Genomic DNA, 23,813 nt, shown 5'->3' on the forward strand with positions numbered 1-23,813 from the left:
GTCTAGAAAATGGTTTTAAAATATTGACATGTTAGTAGCAAATATTTTATTTTGTTCTATGCTTTATTTTTATCACAGCAAGTTTAAGGACTAAATTTTGCTCTGCACTGTACCACATGCACATATCTTGTATGAAGTTCGCTCATGTGCCTGCACGGTTGAGGGTAAAAGTGATCTGTCACCGTGACAGCATTTGAGGGATCTGCAATGCTTTAGGAGGTATGATATCAGGACAATTGGTAGTTTCATACCTCTGTGGCAATAAAGCCATTTTCAGTGCTAAGGATAATAAAAGTTGGCTGTTCTCTCCCTAGCACTTGAAGAGGCAGAATGTGCCCTAGTCTTGCTCCAGCTCCCGCAAAGGCACCAATAACAGACAGCAGCTTTTGAAGCATCAGTACTAGTAAAATTAGAAACAATGGGCTGCTTTAAGGGGCTTCGTGTTTCCTTTGAATCCAAGTAAGCGTTCTGCATTCCTCACTGTCGCTGTGCATAACTGCCTTGTTTTTTGGCAATAATAATAACATTTTATGTTAACGTGATGATATTCATGCCTGTAAATCTTCAAAAATGTGTGAGTGAGAAAAAGATAGAGAATCACTACTCATTGCAACCACCTCTGGGGAGAAATTCAGCATTTGTTCAACAGCAAAGAATAACCTTACCTGGAAGTTCAGGACAATTAAAGTATAAGCTAGCAATGTAAAATTCAGTATGCTACGTGAAAGGTATATTGTGCTTTAGGATATACTAAGTAGGACAAAAAGACAGACATCCTCCTACCCTGGTCTCCATGATTACTTCTGTATATGTGAATAAACGTGTGGATAACCCCCTCCACAACCAAGTTTCTTCAATTTCAGATTGTGTGCACAAAGCCTATTTTGTTACTCCGAGCACTTGAGAGTGAAGGAAAGGGCCAAGAAGACAGAGACAGTGTGTAGATATATGTCTCTCTCACGGAAAGCCAGACTAAAGCCAAAGTGTCTCTAGAACTGTGTCACTGTAATTTTTTTTCTTGCTGTTTAAAGCCCTAGCCTGTATTATAACTGGCTTAAGTCCTGTCATAACACAAGTTTGATCTGGAGGTTTCAGCTTGTGCAGGTTTTTTTGTGTCATGTCTAACTTTTAAATGAGACGATATTAATTTTGAAGGAATTAGCCGGAAATTTCCTCATACTGCAATGAAATGGCGTGAGTTAGCCAGAGTAGCTGCTAAAGGTTTTCTAATGAAAACTGGGGTGATATGAAATTTCCCTGATAAAAGGATCTCTAGATTTCATCTGCTGTATTAAATACCAGCCTAAAAGGGACAGAGGGAGTCGCAAATGGTGGAGTAGATATTATCTACTTTTACATTCCAGGGACACTCCTTTACCTCTCTGTTACGGTCACAACAAAGCCTGAAAATCTTGAAGGTTGGGACTATTTTCTTCCTCGAGGCTGGCCAGCCTCTTAAAAAAGTCCGCATTAGCTTTTTATTTTAGTTGCATTTTATTCTTTTAACCGGTTCCCTTTCGGATGCCGTGTGGGGGTGTCAGGTTTTTGGTGTGGACAGGTGTTTGCGTGGCTGCGTTCCCCACAGCGGTGGCGGGGACGCGGGGGGGGGCCGGGAGGTGTTGAGTGCTGAATGTTAAGCTCGTTCCTTTGTATGGCTTCGAAATCTCTGTTGTCCAGAATTGTACAGATAAGGCAGACCCATTTGCTTCATTGTCAGGCAATGTAGCTGAATAGAAATGCAAATGTGACATAAGGGGACTGCACTGGGGAGGCGTTCGCTGTTACCTACTGTAACAGTGCTCCTGGCTGTTAGAAAATTCCTGCAGAATCCAAGGAAGGGGGGGTTTAGTTATTTTATTTCTTCTTGGTGTTTGTTTTTTTTTTTTTTTTTTTTTTTTAATAATTAGCTACAGGTTACAGGGAAGATTCTCTAAAAGAAAATGTATCTCTCTTGCAGATGCTTTTATTTTTATGCAGTGGAACGGCTCGGTTTTAACTCCCTTATCAAGAGCTGCATGCACTGCCCGGACTAAATTGGGAGCATCTCCACACTGTTTGACAAATAGATTTTTTGTAAACTGATTTAGCCTTTTCATTGTTTGCATTTCATTATATAGCAGACTTCATGTCACAAAATCGGTATTCATTCAAAATAGAGAATTTAGAGATAGGACTGTAGCCAGATAAAAAAATATTGCACAGGTCAGGTCTATTAACCATAGAATAATAGCAAGTCAGTGATCCAAGGGGTAGTTCTTCTGCAGGGAAGGGCTAACATAACTGAGGTCAGGAGTCAGACCTCAGGACTTCAAATGTGGCTGTCGCCAGATTTACAAGTAAATCTACTGGGAAAACAGGGAAAATGAAGGGACCTGGCAGGATAAGGAAAGAGAAAGGCAGCCCAGCTCTTTCATCTTAAATCTCAGGCTTCTCAGTGGATGAAGAATAAAAGTCTGATTTGCTTAAGTGCTTCACTTTTTATTCAGAAACTCCGAGTTGCATCTTCCAAGGCATGATTCAAGGATCTAACTCAATCAGGTTTAGAGAATTTATTTAGAAAAATAACATTAAAAGAGAACCGATTCTTGTTTTGCTGCCAAATTCATTATTGAATAAAGACCGTTAGCATTCTGAAAATATGTGTACCAAATGCAAACAGTGCTAAAGAATATAGATATGGTCTTTAATAAGACTGGAGCAGTTTATGTTAATGCCTCAGGAGCAGATAATCTGAAACTGGAGTAAACAGGTCAGTCGGAAGACGGAGTTGCAACTTTTCCTTTTGCTATTTTATTTCTAAAAGCCTTACCAATTTTTTTTAAGCCTATTTTTTCGCTGATAATATTAGAGAAATTCTTGCTTGTCTCTTAACAGTCACAGTGTAATGGTTGCATGCAGAAATTGCTTTAGCTTTTCTTATCATAACAGCTCCCTGCCATCATCCTCATGCTTATAAACTTCAGCTGTTTCAAGGCAGGTAACAGCCGGGGTGTTCCCCAGGAAATCAGTGTTTCATTGGGCAGTATTGTTTGAACTCGTGCTCAGATAAGTTGTAACTGTATTCTTCTGGGTTATCTGGTCAGTAAAGATATGGTATTACGACACTAGTATTAGATCTGTTTTCTAGACGTACAAAAATGGATGTGCTCTCAGGAGTGGGTAATGGGGAATCTGTTCTACAGTGCTTTATTGGAGAGGGGAGCGCTACTAAAGGTAATGTGCGTTTGTCCGAGAGAGGAATGTAAAATCTGGCTCTCAGGTGAGAAGTAAGGCACCTAACATGCTGTAACTCGGTGTGCTTTCAAATCGGCTCGCCTGGAAGCTCCTTAAGCAAAGAGGGACTTTGGAGGGACAAAATTAATAAAGTTGCTTCTAACTAGAATGAAAGGTGGAGCCTTTTGCATACACACGTTGGTTCAGCTTACTTTTTTATTACTTTTGTGTGAAAATCTATGTAAATAATCACGACCCTATAGTATAATACATTTACGTGTGTGTTTGTATAGGTGTAGGTGTGCATCTACAGCAATTGAACAAAATGTTTTGTGATACAAGTGTCAGAAGTGCAGTAAGACTAAAGGCTGTACTTTCTGAATCAATTCACACCTTGAGTGAGTGGTTTAGCAGGAAAATATTGACTGAATCTGCTTAAAAGTCGTACTGCTATTTTATTGCTTTATTCAGCATACTTGAATCAAATAATTACAATTCTTGCTTTTCCTTTTTGTCTGTGAAAGACAAATTTCTGTCATAGGCAAGTTAGACTACACTTCTGGAAACATAACACCTGAAAGGGAGGCAGAACTGGTGGGAGAAAAGAACACTAATAAGAAAAACTTGGTTTTGCATGTTTCTGAAAATGGAAATTAGAATAGAAATCCAAATTTGCAACCACGTGAATTAAGCTAGAAGAGCGTATACATAACATTTACACCTTAACCATTACACATGGAGCTAAATCTATTGATTTGAGATTGAATAATTGAATAGGGCTAACTGTCTGGTCAATGGGACTGAAGCTGCTCTAGGACAGAAATTTAGGTGGTAATTGAAGGCTTCAGCTGCAGAAGGATGTCGTTACGATTATATTGTCTTATTAATCATATTTACTTATACAGTCAGAAAAAAATGTTTTCATTGTAATACTGTAACACGGGCATTTTTGTTAATGTGCCATTCTTGTGTATTAAAGATGTTAGTATGATCCTGTTAAATGTTAGCGTAGGGTCTACTAGAGATAGCAGGATCGTTGCACTTGTATTGCTGATTACTGGCACACTTTTTAGTGGTATTCTAGGCCTTCCACTCACCACTGAGTGGGAAATGAATATGAGCGGTGAACAGCATCTCAGTGCACACTGTGATGTTCTCTAAAGACTTCCTTTAAGACCATCAGAGCTTTGACGTTCAGGGGGATGGAGCTGTAGGACCTGGGAAAAGAGTAATTGGTAGTGAATTCTACATCTCTTTGGAAGTGCCGGAACCGTATAGTTGCCCATCTGGGAGCTGTATATCCATGAAAACCTTTATTTTAAGTCTCTTCATATTAACGATCGGGGGGAAAGTATAAGATGTGCTTAGCACCTTCCTGTACTTGGTTTATATACTTGTGTGTCCAAGAAATCATTTGACTTGGATTCTGAATATGCATATATACAAAGTTTAAAATATTAAGGGCTTAGTCGGTCGGCTGTTACATGCATTTAAAAGAAGCTATATATACAGAAAGAAAAATTAGATGTTACTATAGGGACAGATTTCAGTGGCCTTCACTATGGAAGTCTCTACCTGCTTTAGATCTGAGGCGTCTAGAGATGAGTTCAGGGCAGGTAGTACCTTATGGGCAGAGAGGATTTGTTTACTCTTGAGCATGGGAACTCAACCTTTGTTACCAGTTTCTTCTGACTATTTCAAAGCTGTTAATTTCCCAAGGTGAAAGCTCTAATTCACCAGCACAGTTGGGTTATCCTGAGCTGAGGACATTTCATTAGTCTCATTTACCTCCAGTATTAATTCTGCGCCAAATTTTTGCTTCCCAGGTCAGTGAAATGTTAGAAGATAAAGTCTCACCTTGATCTTGGAGAGAAGTTATATAATTCTACATTACGTTGAATTCTCCCCTAATAGTTATGGATAACAAAAGTCAGATACCCATGCGGAAAATCCCTGTTTGACAAACAGATCAGTTTTTTGGTTTTCGGTACTTAAAATAGATGCTTTCCTGCTTGTCAGTATTTATTGTAGCTAAACTGCGAGTGTTTAATTCAGTGTTCCTTGCACCTTTAAAAAGTGCAACCCCTTTAATCTGTTGTTTTAAAAAGGACGCATTAGATGTCAGACAACATAAAGACAGCATGTAGAGATAACCCTGATGTAAGTGATGGTTCCAGTCATCTAGTGTATGGATAAAAGATTTCTGAGGCTATGTTACTTGGCAGTTCAACATGATCTGGCTGTTTGTTAATCAGAAAGCACCAGAAGAACAAAGGAGGGAGAACAAAAATGTTGAAAAAGGTGTTGTATAGCTAGATGCACGGTGGGACAAGTGATGCAGTGGTGGGATTGGATAAAGCAGTCATGGAAACGATGAGCCATAGGAGGGTAAAATTTGTTTCACTGTTTTGTGTGACTTGAGTTTGTTGGTAAAGGGAATAACGTTTTGTATTCAGTTAGAGAGCATGTTCTGTAAATCTCTTCAGTTACCCGTTCCCTGGGTGTCGCAATAGATTAAGTCGCTGTGTGATGATATGACACCGCCATCACTCGTCTTCCTGGGATATTGCTGGAGGCAACAACAAACCTGTGTCTTTGGCACATGTGAAGGAATTTAGTGCTTGAGGGGTTAAATTACACAGGCTCCCCTGTGGATCAGCTTATGCTTGGACAGTAATAATAGCAATAACATTAATAATAAAAATGCCAGAACGAAGGGAGTGGAGGGAGAGCAGGGGGGTGAAAAAGGAAGAAGAGTGATGGAAGATGGGCTGGGACAGTCAGAGGCGGGGCGGGGGGGAAAGGCAGGCTAGAGAGAATGTGTTTTGTAGAGCAGGTGTGCTGGCTCCAAGTCAGATGTCGTAGGAGCCTCTGCGACATGCACACGCACAGATACACGTTACGGGAGCTTTGAGGGTGGCTGGTGGCTCTGTGCGTGTGTGTATGTGTGCTCTCGCTTCAAGCCATGATATCCTAGGGCAGTGTAACAAGCAATTCATGTCAGCTCACAGTAAAGATTATTGGTGTTTTCACTGGGGAAATATTTACACTCCATCTTCTTCTTTGTCTATTTTTAGCTCTTTGAGCTTGCAGTCAGGTAGAAGGGCTGGTGGGGGAGTGGGAAGAGACCCATTGAGGGACACGTCTCATCCCTCAATTAGATGGAGCTAAACCCCTAATCTTGCTTAGGAATAGCTGCTGATGCTAAGTTTTCTTCTTTCCCTTCTGGTTTAGTGGGATATTACATTTCACTGCAGTGGAGGTGATAGAATGGGATGTCAACTGGAAATGTTTTGGTTTTAACAGAGAGCACAAATGCTTTTTAAGGAAGGTATTTTTACATAGGTGAGGCCTCCAAAAAACCGAAATGTAAGTGCAGAATAATGTGTTGGGGTTTTTTTTGTTTTGTTTTGTTTGTTTTTTTTTTTTTAGTTCCTGGGTAGAAACGCCATCACAGTAAGGGACAACAATTTATTGCACTGGGGGTGGGGGTGGAGGGGTGAGAAATCTGTATTTGTTCTCTTTTGGATTTGTTGTTTATCATAATAATCCTTCTAGTGAAAAGGGCTAATTTACTCTTTCTACAGGAATATTTTAAGTGTGATTATCATAATATCACAGCTGCTGAAAAGGTCTAAAATAGGACATTGACCTTGAACGTGTTCCTGTGTTTAGTATGTGGTGCTTAACATTCAAGAAACAATATAACTGCAACTCATTTATTAATGTATAATCTCAAAATGTTAACTCTTGCTCTGTAAATACATGCCACAAGGATTGTAGAAAGCTTGCAGTATCCCATGAAGTACATGTGGTATTTTATCAGTGTAAATATGTATAAGATTTTCAAGATTTCTGCTGGGAATACTCCATAACTAAAGTAAGTTTTCCCTTTGGTACTGCACTAGTTTATGATTTAATTTTTACTGACATTCCACCAGTCATATTATTAGCTTCACAAAATGAAAGTGAAATAATCCTGTATTAATTAAACAGAGCAACTGAATTCCCTCAGTCATCTTATCCTTGGCTGTCTGAGACAGTAATGCACTTCAGCTTCTCTGTAGAAACTTACACGAAAAAAAGAGGTTGGGCTAATAGTGAAATATCCATATTGAAGTGTGTGCCTGAATTATCTTTAGGGAGTAGACCTTTTTTGGTGGGTGACAGGCAACGTGCGTGCTGCTCCCTTTCTTTTTCTTTTTATTCCCCCCCCCCTTTCTTTTTGTCAGAGGCTTTGAAAAGGTGTTTCATCAAGAGAATAATTTTCATTTATAGCAATGTGAATGGTTTCTATGCTGTACTGGTGAAGGCAGTCATTTAAATACCCATGCCCATGCCCTTGAAAATAAAATGAGGAGAATATGGAGTATTTATTTGAGACCAGATGAATTGAATGTAGTTTGGTAACATGGTAAAGCAATTGCTGTTATTTCACGGAGACGTTTTTTATATGCTGGAGCTGAGTGTAGCGGCAAAAGCTAAAAGCCTTGCTCTGTGTACGTGGATGCACTGTGGAAAAGTTCTAAGGAACATTCGGAGATTGTGTTATGTGAGCTTTTTTCCTTAAAATCAAAACAAGGAGTAATTAATGCTAAATACAGACTGAAGTAGCAGATGGCTTTAAAGTAATAACCTGCTGCAGTTTGTCCAACTATGTACAAACAGGTGAGCAGAATTTGGAACTTCCGTAGCATTTGTTTTTCTAACTCAGTAGTGGTATATCCAGGAATGCACCACGTGCTTTTCGGTGAGAAGCACAAAAGGCAAAAGACCAGTTGACAGTGACAATATTCTTCTAATGTTGATCTCACTGTAGCATAGCACATCTGAGTTGTGTTTCTTTAATTAGTGACTGTGAATAAAGAGAAAAATCACGTATTTGATGATACTTCAATATTTATTTCAAACTCTTAACAATGTTATTTTACAGTTAAGCTTTGAATAAGGTGCCATGGTGTATGGCAAACTTCTGTCTAAAGTAACAGTATACTTGTTTTCAAATAAATTCTCAGCAGCTAATAGACTTTTTCATATTCCTGCTCCTTCCCAGATGGCTTGAGCTTCTCGCTCCTTTTGGTAAATAAATACACATTTGACACAATGCACTCTGCGGTTTCTGTGAAGTGCCGCTGAATCTTACTTCAGTTGCGTTGAGGTAGTTGTGTTTTAAGAATCTGGCTGTTTGGATGCCTTGAAATGTCTATAGGTATTTAAATGTGAAGATGCTTAAAGAAGCACATAGGAAAAATCATATGCACAGAGAGATGTGGAAATGTAGGTGCTGCTCAGTAATGCCCCTTGACTGGTACAGGCACTCGACGATTTTTTCCTTCCCCTCTCTGATTTCATTACCACTGTTTTGTATGGACTCCTTGTGGTAAGATTTTGCACTGTACGTTTTGATAAGTTTAGTGCAGATGTGTGTTTACATGCGTGTTCTTATTCTGTATCCCCTGATAAAATTCAGTAAACTGATACCTGTTTTTTTTCCTTTTCCCTACTACTATTTTTATTTATTTCTACAGAAAAGCTTGAGAAAATGAAGCGATGCTTAGCCCCAGTTTATTTGCTGCTGTAATCTTTCTTATCTTTTTTTTTTCCCTCCCCCAAACTGATCGGTAACTGTGAAACCCAAGTTCAAGAATGTAGCTGGAATTCCAGGCCCCAGTCTGGTGGAGGTGACACTTTCAGTCCCAGGGGAAGAAGCCAACTGCTTTGTTTATCAACATGCAAAGTACAGCACTGTATTTCTGGTTGTCCAAGCAGCAGCACTGTCAGGGAAGAAAGCCGCTTGCTTGGATGAAACATGGTTGATAGGGAGAGGAAAAATGTATTATTTGGGGGTGTAGAGGAGGGTGGGGGACAACAAGCCAAGAAGGTAGTGAAAACTATGTGAACATGAAAAGCAGGGCTGGAAGACAGATCTTGAGAGAAGGAAAAAGACCATCATGTTTTCAGCACCCGAATATAAATACATGATCTTAGGAGGTAATGAACAAAAGTAGAAATCAAGCTAACCTGTGCTTTGCTAAGTTTCAAAATGGGTTAGCTGACGTATTTTAAGGTGTATTCCAGGGAACATAATACAGAAAAGTGACCGTATCAAATTATTCATGTATAGAGATTCATTATGGGTGATTTTTAAATAAGAAAACACATACATGTGAAATGGTTTGAAGGAATTTTAGGACAAAAATATTGAAAAATAGCAATTTTGGGCATAAATCTACAAATGGACACTCAGGGAAACACTCAGTACAAACAATATATTTGTATTTTCACGTTTTGCCAATGTGCACGTTAATCAGTTTGTAGGAACTGTATTTTGGGTAATACAGATACCTATACATAAAGACATCATAATCACATTCTGATTTGATTCCAAAATCCACATTTATCAAATTGTTACTTAAAGAGGGCGTTCTAATACTGTAACATGATTAAATGCCTCTCATTTAAAAATTTGATAAAAACTGATTTTTTTTTTTGTCTCTGACGTTTCTAAAGAGTGCTCGGATTTTACTCTGCATTTCAGAGCTTTTTAATTCACTGCTCACAAGCGAATTTACATCTTAATTACAGAGTTCACATTTAACAATATAGACAGCATAATGCTACTGGTAATTAAGCTTTTACTACCTGCTTTTATACAGTAGTCAGAGCTGTAGTTTTGCTGTGTGACTTCCAATTCCTAAACTTGCATGTATTTATACCAGGTTTGTAGGAAGCAGGCCCAGTCTTCACATAAGATGAAATACATTACATTGGAATCTCTCTGCTGTAAATATATACAAACATATCTATTGAACTTACATATTCTGGAGTTAGGTTCTGTTCTGTTACTGTATTTATTTCATGAAATGCTGTGAAACACATTTGGAGAGGGCATTCATGTTCCCATTTGTGAATACTGTTAATGCATTCTGAGGGTGTGCACTGATTTGTTTTGATCTAAAAGATTGCAATTTGCATCATGTTAGGGCTCCAGTCACAAAAGATTTTCTAAGAGTTGAGCTGAATTATAAAAAATTGTGGTCTTGACAGTGTTTGTTGTTTTTTTTTTTTTCCTTGCCAGAAATAGCCTGCATCTGTTTTCACTGGTAGAAGCAGAAACACTTTGAACCTGGAAAATAAGTATGGTGTCTTAGTTGTAATATTAAGTAAAAACAGTAGCTTTGGAGAGGAAAAAAAGGCACCTCCAATTCATTACTGATCCTTTCAAAACCGGGTGTGTGCGCATGTGTTCCAGAGCAAACAATGTCTTTAAATTTGAGTGTGGTCATTTTCTTGGAACAAGTTTAATCAGGGACCTTTCATATGACACAGATGAGCAACTCTGAGCTGGCTCTAACCAGTGGTTTGCTGGAATTGGGCTTGGTGATGCTTATGCAGGCATACACGCAGGGCTATGTGTTATATTTCCCATTTAGTTTGGTAAAATTTAAAAAAGCCCAAATCTCAAAACACTGTGGAGGTCTATGTGCACTCCCAGATTTACTAATGCAGACCTACTACAGTGCAGTCCTTATCTTGTTAAAATGAAGCAGGCTGAGATTGTCCACTATAATCCCTCCACAGTTACAGAAGAAATTGATCAGTTCTGGAGCTTTTCTTTCTCTTTACTGTATCTAAATATATATATATATATCTAAACATCTAAAGATTGTCACAGGGACATACACTAAATACAGCCATGTTAGGATGTAGCTAACCTGTAAGTGAACACATATACTTGTATACGTTTCCAGTTCCACCCAGGCTGTTAAGGAATGGATTCGAGTTGCTCGTTTTGTTAGGAATGTCCTTTTTTAGTAAGCACAAAATGTGGCTTTTAATTTTTAAATAGATAATTATATATTTAAATATATATTTATGTATTTATATAACCTATATCTATATTTATATATATTATATACAATAAAATCCCAGCCCGCCCTGCCCCCCGCTCCTCCCTCCCCCAGCAACTCGGACGACAATGAAAAGTTAAGTTACCCAGAAGCTTCGGCAGGCTGCACTTGATGATATTATTATTATTATATTTTTTTTTTTCCTCCCCTGGCGCCGAGCAGTTCCAAAGGTTAGGGAAGCGGCGGTCAGGAGCGGAACGCCGAGAGCCGAGCCCGGCCGGCCCCAACCGCCACGGCCAAACGCCGCAACCGGCAACGGCGGCGCAAACTTCATCCTCTACCTCTTTACGCGCAATCCTTCGCCGCCTTAACCGGGAGCCTCGCCGAGGTGTACCTGCCCAACTGCGCTGGAAGTTCGGGCCGGCCTGCCCGGGCAGGGAGGGCGGGCCGGCAGCGCGGACATGTCTGCGGACTCTGCCCCGGCCGCTGCCGCCGCCGCCGCCTCAGGCCGCTCCCCCGGCCCCACCCCTCTACCTGCCGCGCGGCCCGCGCGCCGGGGCCGCCCCGGCGCCCCTGGCGCCTGATTGGCCGCCGCCCCACCAATCCGCCGTCCCCCCGGGCCGGGGGGACTGCATATGTAAAGCCCTACTACATATTCATGAGCTCCGAGCGGGGCTTTAAGTCCTTGATTAGGCGGGCGGGCGAGCTTTTGGTCCCCACTGGCCGCGCCTGCCGCCGCCGCCGGGCCCGGAGAGCGGGCGTGCCAAGTGCGCTGCGCTCGGCCACGGGAAACTTTGCTTTACCGCGGGGGCGCACGGAGAATGGTCGCCGGGCGCACATGGATTCGGTAGAACTTTGCCTGCCGGAGCCGCTCTCCCTGCACTACGAGGAAGAGTAGGTACCGCTCCCCGCCCCCCACCCCACCACCACCACCACCACCGCCGCCTGCCCCAAAACATGACAGGCGCCTAGACGCCGCTGCAGGTAACGCTGTGCCGGGGCCGCGGGCGTCAGCCGTCGCGGGCGCGTCGGGCCCGGCCCGCCCCGGCCCGGGGCACTGCTGCGCGGCGGCGGCGCGCCGGAGGGGGCGGGCGGGAGGCGGCCGGCAGCGAGGAGCGGTGCTGTCGGCGGGCGAGCGCCCGGCCCCCGCCGCTCGCAGTCTGACAGGTGCGCCGGCTGCCCTGCCGGCTCCCTCCGGCTGTGAGGCGGCGGGCGGGCGGGAGGGAGGGAAGGAGCCCGCGCAGCGCTGGGGCGACGGTTGGGAGCGGCCGCGCTGCCCCAGGGTAACGGGCGCCGTGCCCTGAGGTAGCGGCCGCCCTGCCGCGCGGCGCCGCTCCGGACGGGCAGCCTGAGGGACCGGGGGGGTTGTTTTGTACTTTTGCAGGGGGCCGTGCAGCGCGGAGTGGCCCTCTGCTCCTGCTGCCTTCTTTTTTTTTTTTTTCTTTTTTTTTTTTTTTTTTCCTCTCCTCTCTCCCCCTCTACAAATGGCAGCAAAATAGTTTTTAGCGAGCCGCGGTTCTTGGCTGACACTTGAGAGCTACCTGGCGGAGCGTCTCCGGCAGAAAGCGTGGCGCCCGAACAAAACCGGGCGGTCTGGGGCTGACGAGTGGCTCCTGAACTTGATTTCAGCCCACAGCCGGGATTAAATATTAGTATATCACGGGAGCTGTCACCGACTCATTTTTCTTTATGTCGAGCCACTTACGTAGCCGTGCCTTCGTATTACGCTGAGGGTGACAGGAACACCGAAGAAAAAAAAAACCAACCCAGCTCATGGCCAGCGTCGCCCTAGACGCAGTCTGTGGAAAGGCTGCACGGAGAGGTGACAGTGTATTATAGGTAGATGCCCACTAGCTGTCCTTACTGTCTGCATATTGCATTGGTATTTGTAATTAAGCCAGAGACGAAAAGTGAATTTCGGTGATTGCCTATTGGTGAAATAATACGGGAAGTAACAAATAGCCTGTCTCGCAGGAATACAGTTTGGGAAGGGGAGGCAGGGAAACCCACTGTAATGTGCCGGGATAAATAAAAGGAAATAAACAGAGGTAGGATGCCCTCTCAGATGTGGTTTATAGGTCAGTGCACTGTGAGCTGCTGTGTAGTGTAAGAATAGCTTCATAAATGTAAGAATGCAGTTTCCACACCTTTCACTAACAGTGACACATTTTTTATAAAATACATTAAAAGATGATAAGTTGGGGTGAGGGGCTTTTTTGGTGGTTGTTCATCCCCCTTCCGCCCCCCCCCCCCCCAAAGGAGCTTTCTTGAATTTACCTTCTTACAGCTAATTTGAATGATTAGTTTAGATAAGCCTCTTACAGTAGATGCATTTAAATGAAATCGGGGCACATGTCTTTTTGGCTCTGGTGCAAGATTCAAACTAATTTTTTTCTCCCTCTTTGGCTCGATTAAAAGTCATCTTAAAACGCTCCCAATATATTGTCCGAGCGTAGGGTTTGAGGCACGTGTGGTTGAGTGGACACAGAGAAATAACTTAACGTTCAGAAACATATCTGCTTCTCTGTCTCAATTAATAAGACCCAGAGTTTTACATGTTACTAATATTCATAGTAATTTTGTTTTGACTATATATTGTCACATGCATATGCACATACAAACATAAGGACATACAAAATAAATATAGTAGTTTCTGCAGTTCTTACGTTATGGATGAGGGCAAAGAGGATACGAGCTAAAAATTGTCCGAACATTTTGGGAGTGCACAGACATCTGTCTGACCATCACTAGCTATGCTTTGATTTTAAGGCAGAGCATGTTAAAGAATGCAATAACTTAACGCCAGCTGCAGCCTTGGCTTTTTGCTTTTTCAGCAATAACAATAACACTAATAATTACTAATAGTTAATAAGCTAACAGATGCAATAAATATATCTGCTCATTTTGACATATGTGTCAGTTTAATCATTCTAAATGAATCAATGCGTTCATAATGTGAAATCTCCTTCAACCTCTGATTAAAATGTAACGTTGACTAAAGGATTATAGAGCGGACTTAATTTTACTGACTGTTTTAACAGTTGTCACAGCTGTTGGAAGAAGGAAAGGCAATTGAAACACTCCAAAAAAGGGGGGGGGGCAGAGGAATGACACGACGCCGGGACTAGTTTAGTAAATTTAAACACGATCTCTGAATGCCAAACATAGAAAACAGGAGATTTGTAACTCCAGAAAGCTCCTGTGCACTATGTACGTTTGCCCTTTGTGGCTCACTGTGTTTCATTAATTTGAACCCTTAGCAGTTTCCCTGTTTTCTCCATTTTAAAATGTACAACAGCGTTTAAATGTGAAACAAATTCAGCTGTTACAGCGTGCATAGATTTTCATTTTATGGTGCAACAGATAAAATACACAGATGACAAAAAATGTTGTGTAGGATGGCTGTAACATTTAAAAAGTGGACATAGGCATCACGTCATGTTGAATACTTAAGTGCAGTGATGGCTGATATACACATTTTATATTTTTCTAACCATTCGCATGTTGTATTGTGGGAATGGTCTGTGGAGTCTGCCTGGGTTCTGTTTGTGTACGGATGAATATAAGCATGTGTGTATACTCACATGCATCAACACGTAAATATATACATATGCCTGCGGAAAGCGACTATATACTAAACATAGAAGAGTTTATGGCAGTTTCACTCCTTCAAACATTCTGGCATAGCTTCTAATTCCCAAAGAATTTATTTTAGGAGCGTCTTTTATTTGTAAAGGGAGGAAAGGGGTGGACCGAAGAACGCTTCTTTGTGAAGTGGGAAGCAGCACTTGATTCTGCTCCACGGTTTCTTTAACCTCATGCATTTGTCTTATTAGATAGCTATTTAAAGTTATTTTTAAGAAATAAAGCCCAAAGTTAATATTAAGTCAGAAGTCTCCGGGCCTCCGTACCCGGTGTGCAGCTCTGTGTTGTGAAGCCAGCCCCCAAGTGTGGGTGAGTGAACAGACCCTGCCTGTGTTCTCCCCCTGGGCAGCAGGCAGGCCTTGGTCCCTTCTTCCCTCTCTGTTTCCGGTCGTAGGTCTTGGCTTTTTTGGTTTTGATAGACTGCTGTCAAGTTTTTAAATCCTGCAGAAAGTATAAAAGGTTTGTGCTGAAATGCCCGTCTGACAGCTTTTCATTTACTGGGTCTTGCCCCTCTTTTAGTGATGGTTGCTCATTTTAATGTGTTTATGGTTGTGCTCTTTTATTTACTGAGCCTGGTGCGTTGCAGCGGTAATTAACCCGTGTTATTAGCAAAGCCCTTGTGGATATCCATTAATTCTCTTGAATGGCTGATCATTTTTTCTGTACTTTTTTTCCCCCTATTTTTTCCTAAGGCACGCTGTCCTTTTTCTAACAGTCCTTAAGCTTTAACATTTCCTACAAATTTCTTTCTAAACTGAGGCGGGTAGAAGGACACCATTCCCATAGTTCCATAATAAAGAATAACTATTGTTTTAACAAACTGTTTTCAAAGATGCTAATGGGAAGCAAAACAACTGGGAGAATCTGTAGGGAATAATTTATTTAATTATTATTTTTCAAAACACATGCTTAATGATAAGAGAAGAGATAAGCATTTCCTTAGCTTTTTTTTTGTCTCTACATTAGCTGTTGTGAATATTTTAGCGTTCATATTTTAATCAGATTTCAACTTACTTAATAGTACTTTGGGCATTTAAAAAATATTGAGCCAGCAGAAAAATACTTGTGCTTGCACTGCTGAGAAAAGATAAGGGCCGCCTCATTAGCCAACCCTACTTTTGCAATTAATTTCAAATACATGGTGCTATTCATCAAATACGGAAGGTAACTTGTCTATGATAATATTTAACAATACTTGAAGCCTACTTTGCTTAGAGTAGCTAAAAAGTCTGATATGTCTATTCTTACAGATATGTCAGTCTATATGCTATGCTGCTATTTCTGTATGTTACAGAGCGAAATTATGATAGAAAAATTATAGTATAAAAATATGAATTATTTATAAGTGACATGATTATTCATTTTATGGAGTGTTTTTAAAGGACTGGCCCTTGACCTGCAGGGTGGTTGCTTGTACCCCTGCGGAAGTGTAAGTAGGAATGAAAAAAAAAAAAAAAACCCAAAACACGTACTTGAACCTTTCAAGGAAGTATCTCAAATAATTTTTTTTTCCTTAGCATAAGTGAAATGCATAGGATAAGTAGGAAAAAAAAAAAGGGAGGAACTCTTGCTCCTGTTGAAGCTTAAAGAAGCCTCTGTCTATAAGATAAGCTTTGCTATGAATTCTTTTTCATAGCAAATTCATGGAGGGAAAAAACAATAAAATGTTGATCCGTTACAAGTGCATATGAGCCTCACGCTACCAAGCTCTCTAGAGGAAATCTGTGATTATGCCAGGCCAGTTTGTTCAGTTTTTATCTCTTTTACATCCACTGGCCTTGTATTAAATTGTCATTGTCCTAAAGCACGAGAGAGAAATGAATTGCATTTCTCGACATGCTCTGACAGTGAAATATTTAGCCTCTCTGTCTCCAATCATACTCATATGTATGTTTGATAGCGCAGGGATGACACCAACAGTCGCTGCAGCTTGACATTCCACTTATTACATGTTCTTTTACATTTTGTGTATCCTCTTTTACTTTTAGGCTTGAGTTAGGTAATTGTACGTGCATACAGTCATATCTGTAGAAGCATGTATATGTGTGGTTTTATTTTTTATATATTTGCATTTTATGTGGAAATCCTGTGTTTATGCACAGCAAGTTTTGAGTTCAAATGCATGTATATCTGTGCATGTGTATGTGTTCCTTATGCAATTTGTGCAATGTACATCTATTATTGTGTGTACGCACACAGATGTGTATACAGTAAATATATGCAGAGCTATATAACTTCCCTCTATGCAGTTGCCTGTCAAAAACCTGCTGCTTTTATGTGTTTATATTTTTCTTATCCATGAGAAGAGAGCTGGCAGCAATGTAGATAAAATATTTGCACCTGATTTTATATCAGATTCTCCCTGTAATCTGGCATTTCTGTATTTGTACTCAGAGTTTTGCTTTTAAAAGATGCTATATTTTTTTTATAAAAATTTCCTCTTCCAAGTAATTTACATGACTAATATTTATTCATATTCTTCTAAGTTTTGGCTCTCAATGAGAGAACTGTTTTTTCAGCTACATGTGTCCTTGGACACACCGTTATATTTACATTTAAAGAATATAATTATTTTTTGGGGGGGAGGCCTCCTACATATGGTCGTAAATATAAATCATGATGTCTTTAGACAAAAGTATAAAATACACAATCCATTATAATGGTCCTTAGTCCTCACCAAAAATCCTATAGTTTATTTGTTAGGGTTTGCCTGTTCAGAAGTAAAAATACTGTGAAAGATTAAAGAAAATATTAGATTGAATTATGTACTGCTATTTCAGATAGTATTACTTAATTGTTATTTTTAAAGGATTCTGGTTTGCCTTTTCAGTAGCACTTTGGAGAGTAACTTCGATAGATAAGGTAGAACATTGTCTTTTGACGTGTATGTCTAATGAAACGATTTATATATTTGCTGTGTTACAGAAGCTTTAAATCTCTTGGGTTTGTTTACATAATGCTTGTAATGTTTTTCAATTAATTTACATTTCTTTCAAACAAAGAAGGGCTTTTCTCTTTGCTATTCTTTAATATAGCAGGTTTGCATTAAAGGGAATCTTGCCTAATTTCTAATTGTCTTCCCCTTTTAAGGAGCATAGCTTTTTAATCAGAGCATCATTTCCCATTTCTTTTAAAATTGAAATAAATTTTTCTTTTTTTCTTCAGCTTTCTGGACTTGCTAGTAAAAATCTCTATTAACATCCTAATGAAAGTTAGAGCACTATAGGTACTTTCATGGAGTGTGAGACAAGCATATGCTGTTTTTCTTTACTACTGAATGTCTAATTCTTACGGTGGGTTCTCCATTCTGAATTTGTGTGAAATCGAGATGGAATTTTCTGAGTTAGATCAAAGTAATTTACAAGGCAAAACAAAAAATACTATTAGAAATATAAATCTCATATTTTTCATGATGCTAACACAGAACATTAAACATGAAATTGGAGAAGGGTCTCCATATACTGCAGAAAGTTAGTATAGTATATCAGGGTGTAGGAAATAGAGGTTCCTTTTCCTCGGTCTGATCAAGCCATTTATAATATCTCTGTACAGAATTGTGGACATTTATTTATACGATAACCTACTGAAATATGATGAGTTACCTCTATGCATGTGAGAATAGTCTAAATATATCCCTTTATCATATATTGAAAATTATATTCCCTCTCCCTGAGTAAAACCTATTTGCAGATTTGAGCTGCGGTCTTTGTGTGGGAGGGCAGATTCTCGTAAAGGGTTGTGTTCTGAAACCAAACTTTAAGATTAAAGTGATTTGACGTTTTTTAGGTTATTAGTCTGTAGGTTAGTGTGGATGTCTCTTACTTCTCTATATCTTTTCATGTTGCTCTAAGTGAAAAAACCTGCACATCTCCTTTTCATCATTTTGATTGGAACTACATACCATATGTAATGTGTTTTGGCAGCACTTACCTAGCCAAAGAAAACAAATTAATATTAGCCATGCTGAGGGGTGTCAGAAGTATCACAGATGTGTCGATTTAGCTTTGCTCCATCACACACTCTTCCCTTAAACAACTGGTCAAGCTGTCGCAAAATGTAGTGTTGGCTACAGCGAGATTCTAATAGGTGTGATCAGAGATTGATGGCTTTGGCAAGTTAGAATGAGAAGATGATGGGGAGTTGCTTGTTTTGAATGGTCTCAGAAAAAACCCAAACAAAAGGGAAAAAAAAAAAGGAGAAAAAAACTTTTTTAAAAAAGTAAAAATATAATTAAAAAATTTTAAACCAATGCCCCCCACCCCCCGCCAGCTAGATATTGAACAATTGAAAGTCCTGCAGATGTAGAGATACTGGCAAGTGTAATGAAAAACTCTATTTAAAATGTAGTGCTAACTTGTTCCTGAACATTTCTGAAATTCCTTCCCATATAAAGGTGCCAGGACGGGTGGGGAGAGGAGGAGGTGGCTTGTTTTATTCAGTCCATCCTTATCGGTGATACCGTTCTTTTTTTCCCCTTTCCCCCTATTTCTGGGTTTGTTCCTAGAGATATTTTTGGAAGAAACACTTTTTTTAATGTCACATGTGAATATTTTTAAGGAAATATAAGACAGGAAAATCTAGTAAAGAACAACAGTTAAAATGGTGAAATCATACTCCTTTATGTAGTCGTAGCTGTGCTCTTAGTATAGCTAGTTACTGGTAGTTTGTGTAATTCTCCATTTATCGAAAATGCAACAGAGAGAAAGGATCAAGTAATTTTCTATGTATTCTTTATTTACTTTTAATTTTTTTTTGTCTTCAGATTGGCTGCAGGATTTGGTTCCTGTCTTTTCGGTGGATGAGTGCCGGTGTCCTTTTATGTTGAAGTTAGTATTTTCTGGCTTAGATTGACTGCGATATGCTCAGTTGACAAGTATCAATGCTAAAATATTTTTCACATTAATTAATTTCAGAAAGTCTGTGAGGTTTTCTTTAGCATAAGTATTTTACCCCCTTTTTTTAAAAACAAAAAAAAAGGAGAAAAAGCATCTAGTAAAAATAAAAGCTAAAACTCATGTGCCATCTTAAAAACAAAACAGATTTAGAGTGTGTTTGCGAAAGCAAATGCACGTGGATTGCTAGCAGAATTATCTTCAGAGAATGGTAAAATTCTTACGGCAAAAAGTGGATTATTTTATTATTTTTTTCACCATGGTAGTTTAATGTTCCGTGAATGCAAGATTTCCTCTGCTAAATTATATTCACTTTTCCAGCAGTGAAAGAATTCCCTGGCAATGTTCTCATAGCAGCCGTTAACGTAGTGGGACAGATTAGATGTTTCGAAGTGGCATGAAATGCCACGTCTTTAACCAACTGTTCCCATGAGCGTTAAAGGGGTGAAAATGGGATTCCCAATAACTGAGTAAAGCTCGCGGGCACCCCATCGTTCCTCTAGCAGGAGGTGACTGGGGCCCAGTTGGTGCTGGGTGATATTTAAAGAGCTGAGCAGCCACTGTCGGTGGCTGACATTAGTATGAATGACACCTGTCCCATCAATCACCAGGCCGCAGTGTCACAGATGGAGAAACAACAATCGGCTGAATTACCCGGCACTGCACACTTGGCTTAATTCAGCTCATTGTTCTCCTACAAATCTAGAGGATGGCTGGTTCTGCGCCGGGAGTCCAGACCCAAGCACGAGATGGGCTCAGGTGGTGGCACGTGCCTGCCCTTTGCTGCTCCATCAGAGGTATTCAGCAAAAGGCTGTCGGTGGGTGGGGGCGGTGGGAAGGGAGTGCTGCGCACGGGGACTGAAGCTTCAGCTTCTAAAGAAGGCTGTAATTAATCAAGGGCTGAAACTCAGGATTTCTCCCGGCGTTCCAGAACTTTTCATTTCGCTAGCCGAAAGTGCCCAGTGCGCAGCCAGGTTAATTTAACTCTTCAAATACTCCGTTGTAGCTGTCATTCTGAGAAGAATGAAAGGAGATTCCGCACCCATTTCCTTCAAAGCTGTGGCCCTTCTAAGTAGTCGATCTTGTATTATTCCTCAGTAGCTAGCACGGAAAATCCAAGGCACTGAATGAAAAGGAGAGTTGCTGAGAGGCTTATTTGGGGGGAGTGTTGTTTTTTGGTTTTGTGTTAGGTATTTTAATTTTAATGCCAGGCGAAGGTTGGATCATGAGAAATCACAATCTTGTTCTGGACAAAACCAGTAAATGCATTTAAATGCCTTCAGACACTGTAACCATTTTCCTTCCTTTCTTTCTTTTTCTCGCCCGTTGCAAATCGGTGACAGTTCCTAAAGGACAGGAGAATAAAATAAACAGAAAAGCAAACAGAAATTATTTCTCTGCTCTTAAGTCGTGTGTCAGGTATGTTTTGAATGCGTTTGAATTCGACTGCTTCCATGCTCTTTTCCAAGTAGCACCTGCGAAATATTGAGATGGAAGTGATCATTTTTGTGTCACCAAATTTTTTTCTTCCCCGCCCTCCCCCTGCCTTTTTTTTTTCTCCACGCATCCCTCTTGTGTTACGTGCTATACAGTGGCTGTATTTTTGTTGTAAGCTAGTTCACTGCTGGTGTTTTTGTTACAACTAATGTCAAGCAGAAAACCTGTAGCATGCCAGAAACAAGCCACAATATATTGAAGACACAGCTTGTGTTTGATTGTGTGTAAATACAGTTAGTTAGTTGCGTTTATCTGATAGCCTGGCAGAAAGAGAGAGGAGCAGTACAAACTGTTTTCAGTAACTGTGCTGTTCATACACCTGATAAGATTGAGAGTGCTTTCGAACTACTGATATGCTTTGAATAAGAAAAGAATAATCACATCCACTGGCACCGGCTTATCAGGAATGAAGTAAAATGCCAGCACTTTTACATTAGCAAAAGTAAATGTTTTAGACACTTTGGGCCTTTTTTCCATTTAAATTAAATAGCAGGGTGCTTTTGAGTGTGCTGTAATGAATGGAAGGATTTATTACCTTGACAAAATTACAGGTGAATGTGTTGAGAGAGGAGTCCTCGGCAACAATAACAGCTCTTTTGATAAGTGGCTACACGTATTCATGCTTTTGGTACAGAATTTAAGTAATTTCAACCTTTCTTGCTCTATGAAGTGCGGTGGCTAACTTACACACTGCAGTTCTTCAGTGTAACATACTTTTGGATTTTGTAATATACTGGCAACGCACTTGAAATTCAGCATGTAACATGGCTGTTCATAAAATAATGCTTGATCATTTACTAGTATGTCCTCCACCTTCACTTGCTGTGTATGTTTGTGTTCCAAAAAGAATATATCTCGGAGTCTTTGCTGGGAAGGCAAGGTATGATTCATCATTAACTTAGCCCAGCAGGTATGAAGCATGCTCGGATACGCTATTATCTTCTCGAAGTTTACAGATTTTTATTTTTGTCTTTTTTTTTTTTTTGATTTCCAGTTTCGTTTTCTTTCACGTGCCTACAATTAATGTTGGGATATTCAAATTTGATGAATGATAGTGCAAAAGCAGATTTGATTGATTTTGGGTTATTATTGATTACTGTCAATGAGATCACTGTGACACTCTGAAATCAATGGCATGTGATTAAACCGAGGCACCACTGTTCTATACATTAGGCAGCAGTTGGGAATTTAGGAACTAAATGTTCACAAGCTATAAATTGAGAAAATGTTCTGATTTAAATAGCCCTTTGTTTGGCATTTACTCACCAAAATATGTTTCTTGGGGAAGTTAGTTTTCCCAAGTGCAGGCTTTCAGTAGAAGAAAGGTCATTGATTTAAGGTTTATTAAATTTTAGCTAAAAACAACTGGCTCCATTTGGGTGTAAAATAATTTAAGTACTTACTGCAGGCAACCTTCATGCTTTAGAGCTGTTGCTCAAAGGTTTCATTCTTCTATGAAGATGTCAACTGTAAATATAAAAATGCATCACTGAAAATGTAATGGTTTAAAGATTCAAACTGAAATAAAAATTCCTGCCTGGGGAAAGCACTATAATCAAAATAAAGTAGTCTTAACTTTTTTTCTGTGGAGGCCATACTTGAAAAGTGCGCTTGAAGGCAGCAGGTAGCAAGGTTGGTAGGGAATGCCAATTTTTAAAAATAAATTTATTTATTTATTCTCCGCCACAGATAACAATAGCTTAGCTTTGGAATCAGCAATACGCTTCAGACACTAATAGTAGACAATACATAAGCTGCTACTGCTTCTGAAATGTGGTATCCTGGCACTTAAGTCAATTTTGTAATCTGGCAGAAAATCCACCTGGCAATATTAAAATGCAGCTTCTGAAGAACTTTATTTCTGAAAGCTTTGTATGTCTTTTTATATCTTTTTAGCATATATTAAATTTCTTAGGACCAGTGGCCTGGATGACTGCGGCGGGGCTTCCCCCCTGCCCCCCCCCCCCCCCTTTTTTTTTCCCCTGTTACTTTTTAAAAATGTGTGGGACTTGCAGATTAGGTAATGCTGGAAGAGCAATAATGCAGATGCAGCTGTTTGACAAAATTACTGTGTTTTTTTTTTCTACCATTGTTAGATAAGTTAGCAGAGATTTTCCAAGGTATGAAGGACAGCCTGCTGCCAAGCTCTTGCATCTGTCTTAAGAAATCTTTTGCTTTTACTGGTAGTGGCCTGATTCAAAAATAAATGGAAAGAATGCCATTCATTTCAGTAGATTTTGGATCAGTCTCTATAATTGATTTTAAAAATTAATTATTTGGTAGTATTTTAAAAGAAATCGATGAAGAAATGTAGCCTGTGTCCAAGGATTCACTGCCAGGATGTGACATTTGCACCAGTATAGAGTTGCCTAAGGGAGTGTGACCAGGAAATACTAAGATTACCCCATAATATTTTCTGTGTGAGTTTAAAAGCAGTGTTGGCATTATGCCAATATCTTCAGTGTTGTGTTGACTGAGGAGGAGGTAGAAATCCTTCTGACAGAGATGGTAAGACAAAGTGAAACTGACCCCTTTTTTCCTTGGTTTTACATCTGAATTGCAGGAGAGGTTAAATTTATGTAAAGATTGATTGATCTTGGTTTGTTTCTACTGATGAATTTTGGATGAAAAGCTGTAACGTGGAGTGCATATGCCTCCTTGATGCCTATTATGTTTCTATATAGGCAGAAGCACCTTGGTGTTCCTATGCAGAATT

The 23,813-nt window shown here is 40.0% G+C and overlaps 1 protein-coding gene across 30 annotated transcripts in view; it reads left to right on the forward strand.

Annotated features, from left to right (window-relative positions):
• Positions 1–23,813, forward strand: part of ESRRG (estrogen related receptor gamma) — a 407,888-nt gene that overhangs the window by 230,014 nt on the left and 154,061 nt on the right. The window contains exon 1 of one of the 30 annotated variants that reach the window (XM_054194169.1): positions 11,770–11,957. The exons of 28 other annotated variants lie outside the window; for them this stretch is intronic. In XM_054194169.1, coding sequence (XP_054050144.1) covers positions 11,902–11,957 — 56 coding nt within the window. In that variant the 5' untranslated portion in view covers positions 11,770–11,901. Of the gene's footprint in view, positions 1–11,769; positions 11,962–23,813 lie in introns of those variants that run through there. One more of the 30 variants, XM_054194200.1, reaches the window with a different exon arrangement.

Source organism: Rissa tridactyla, chromosome 3, assembly GCF_028500815.1.
Source record: "Rissa tridactyla isolate bRisTri1 chromosome 3, bRisTri1.patW.cur.20221130, whole genome shotgun sequence".
Lineage (NCBI taxonomy): Eukaryota > Metazoa > Chordata > Aves > Charadriiformes > Laridae > Rissa > Rissa tridactyla.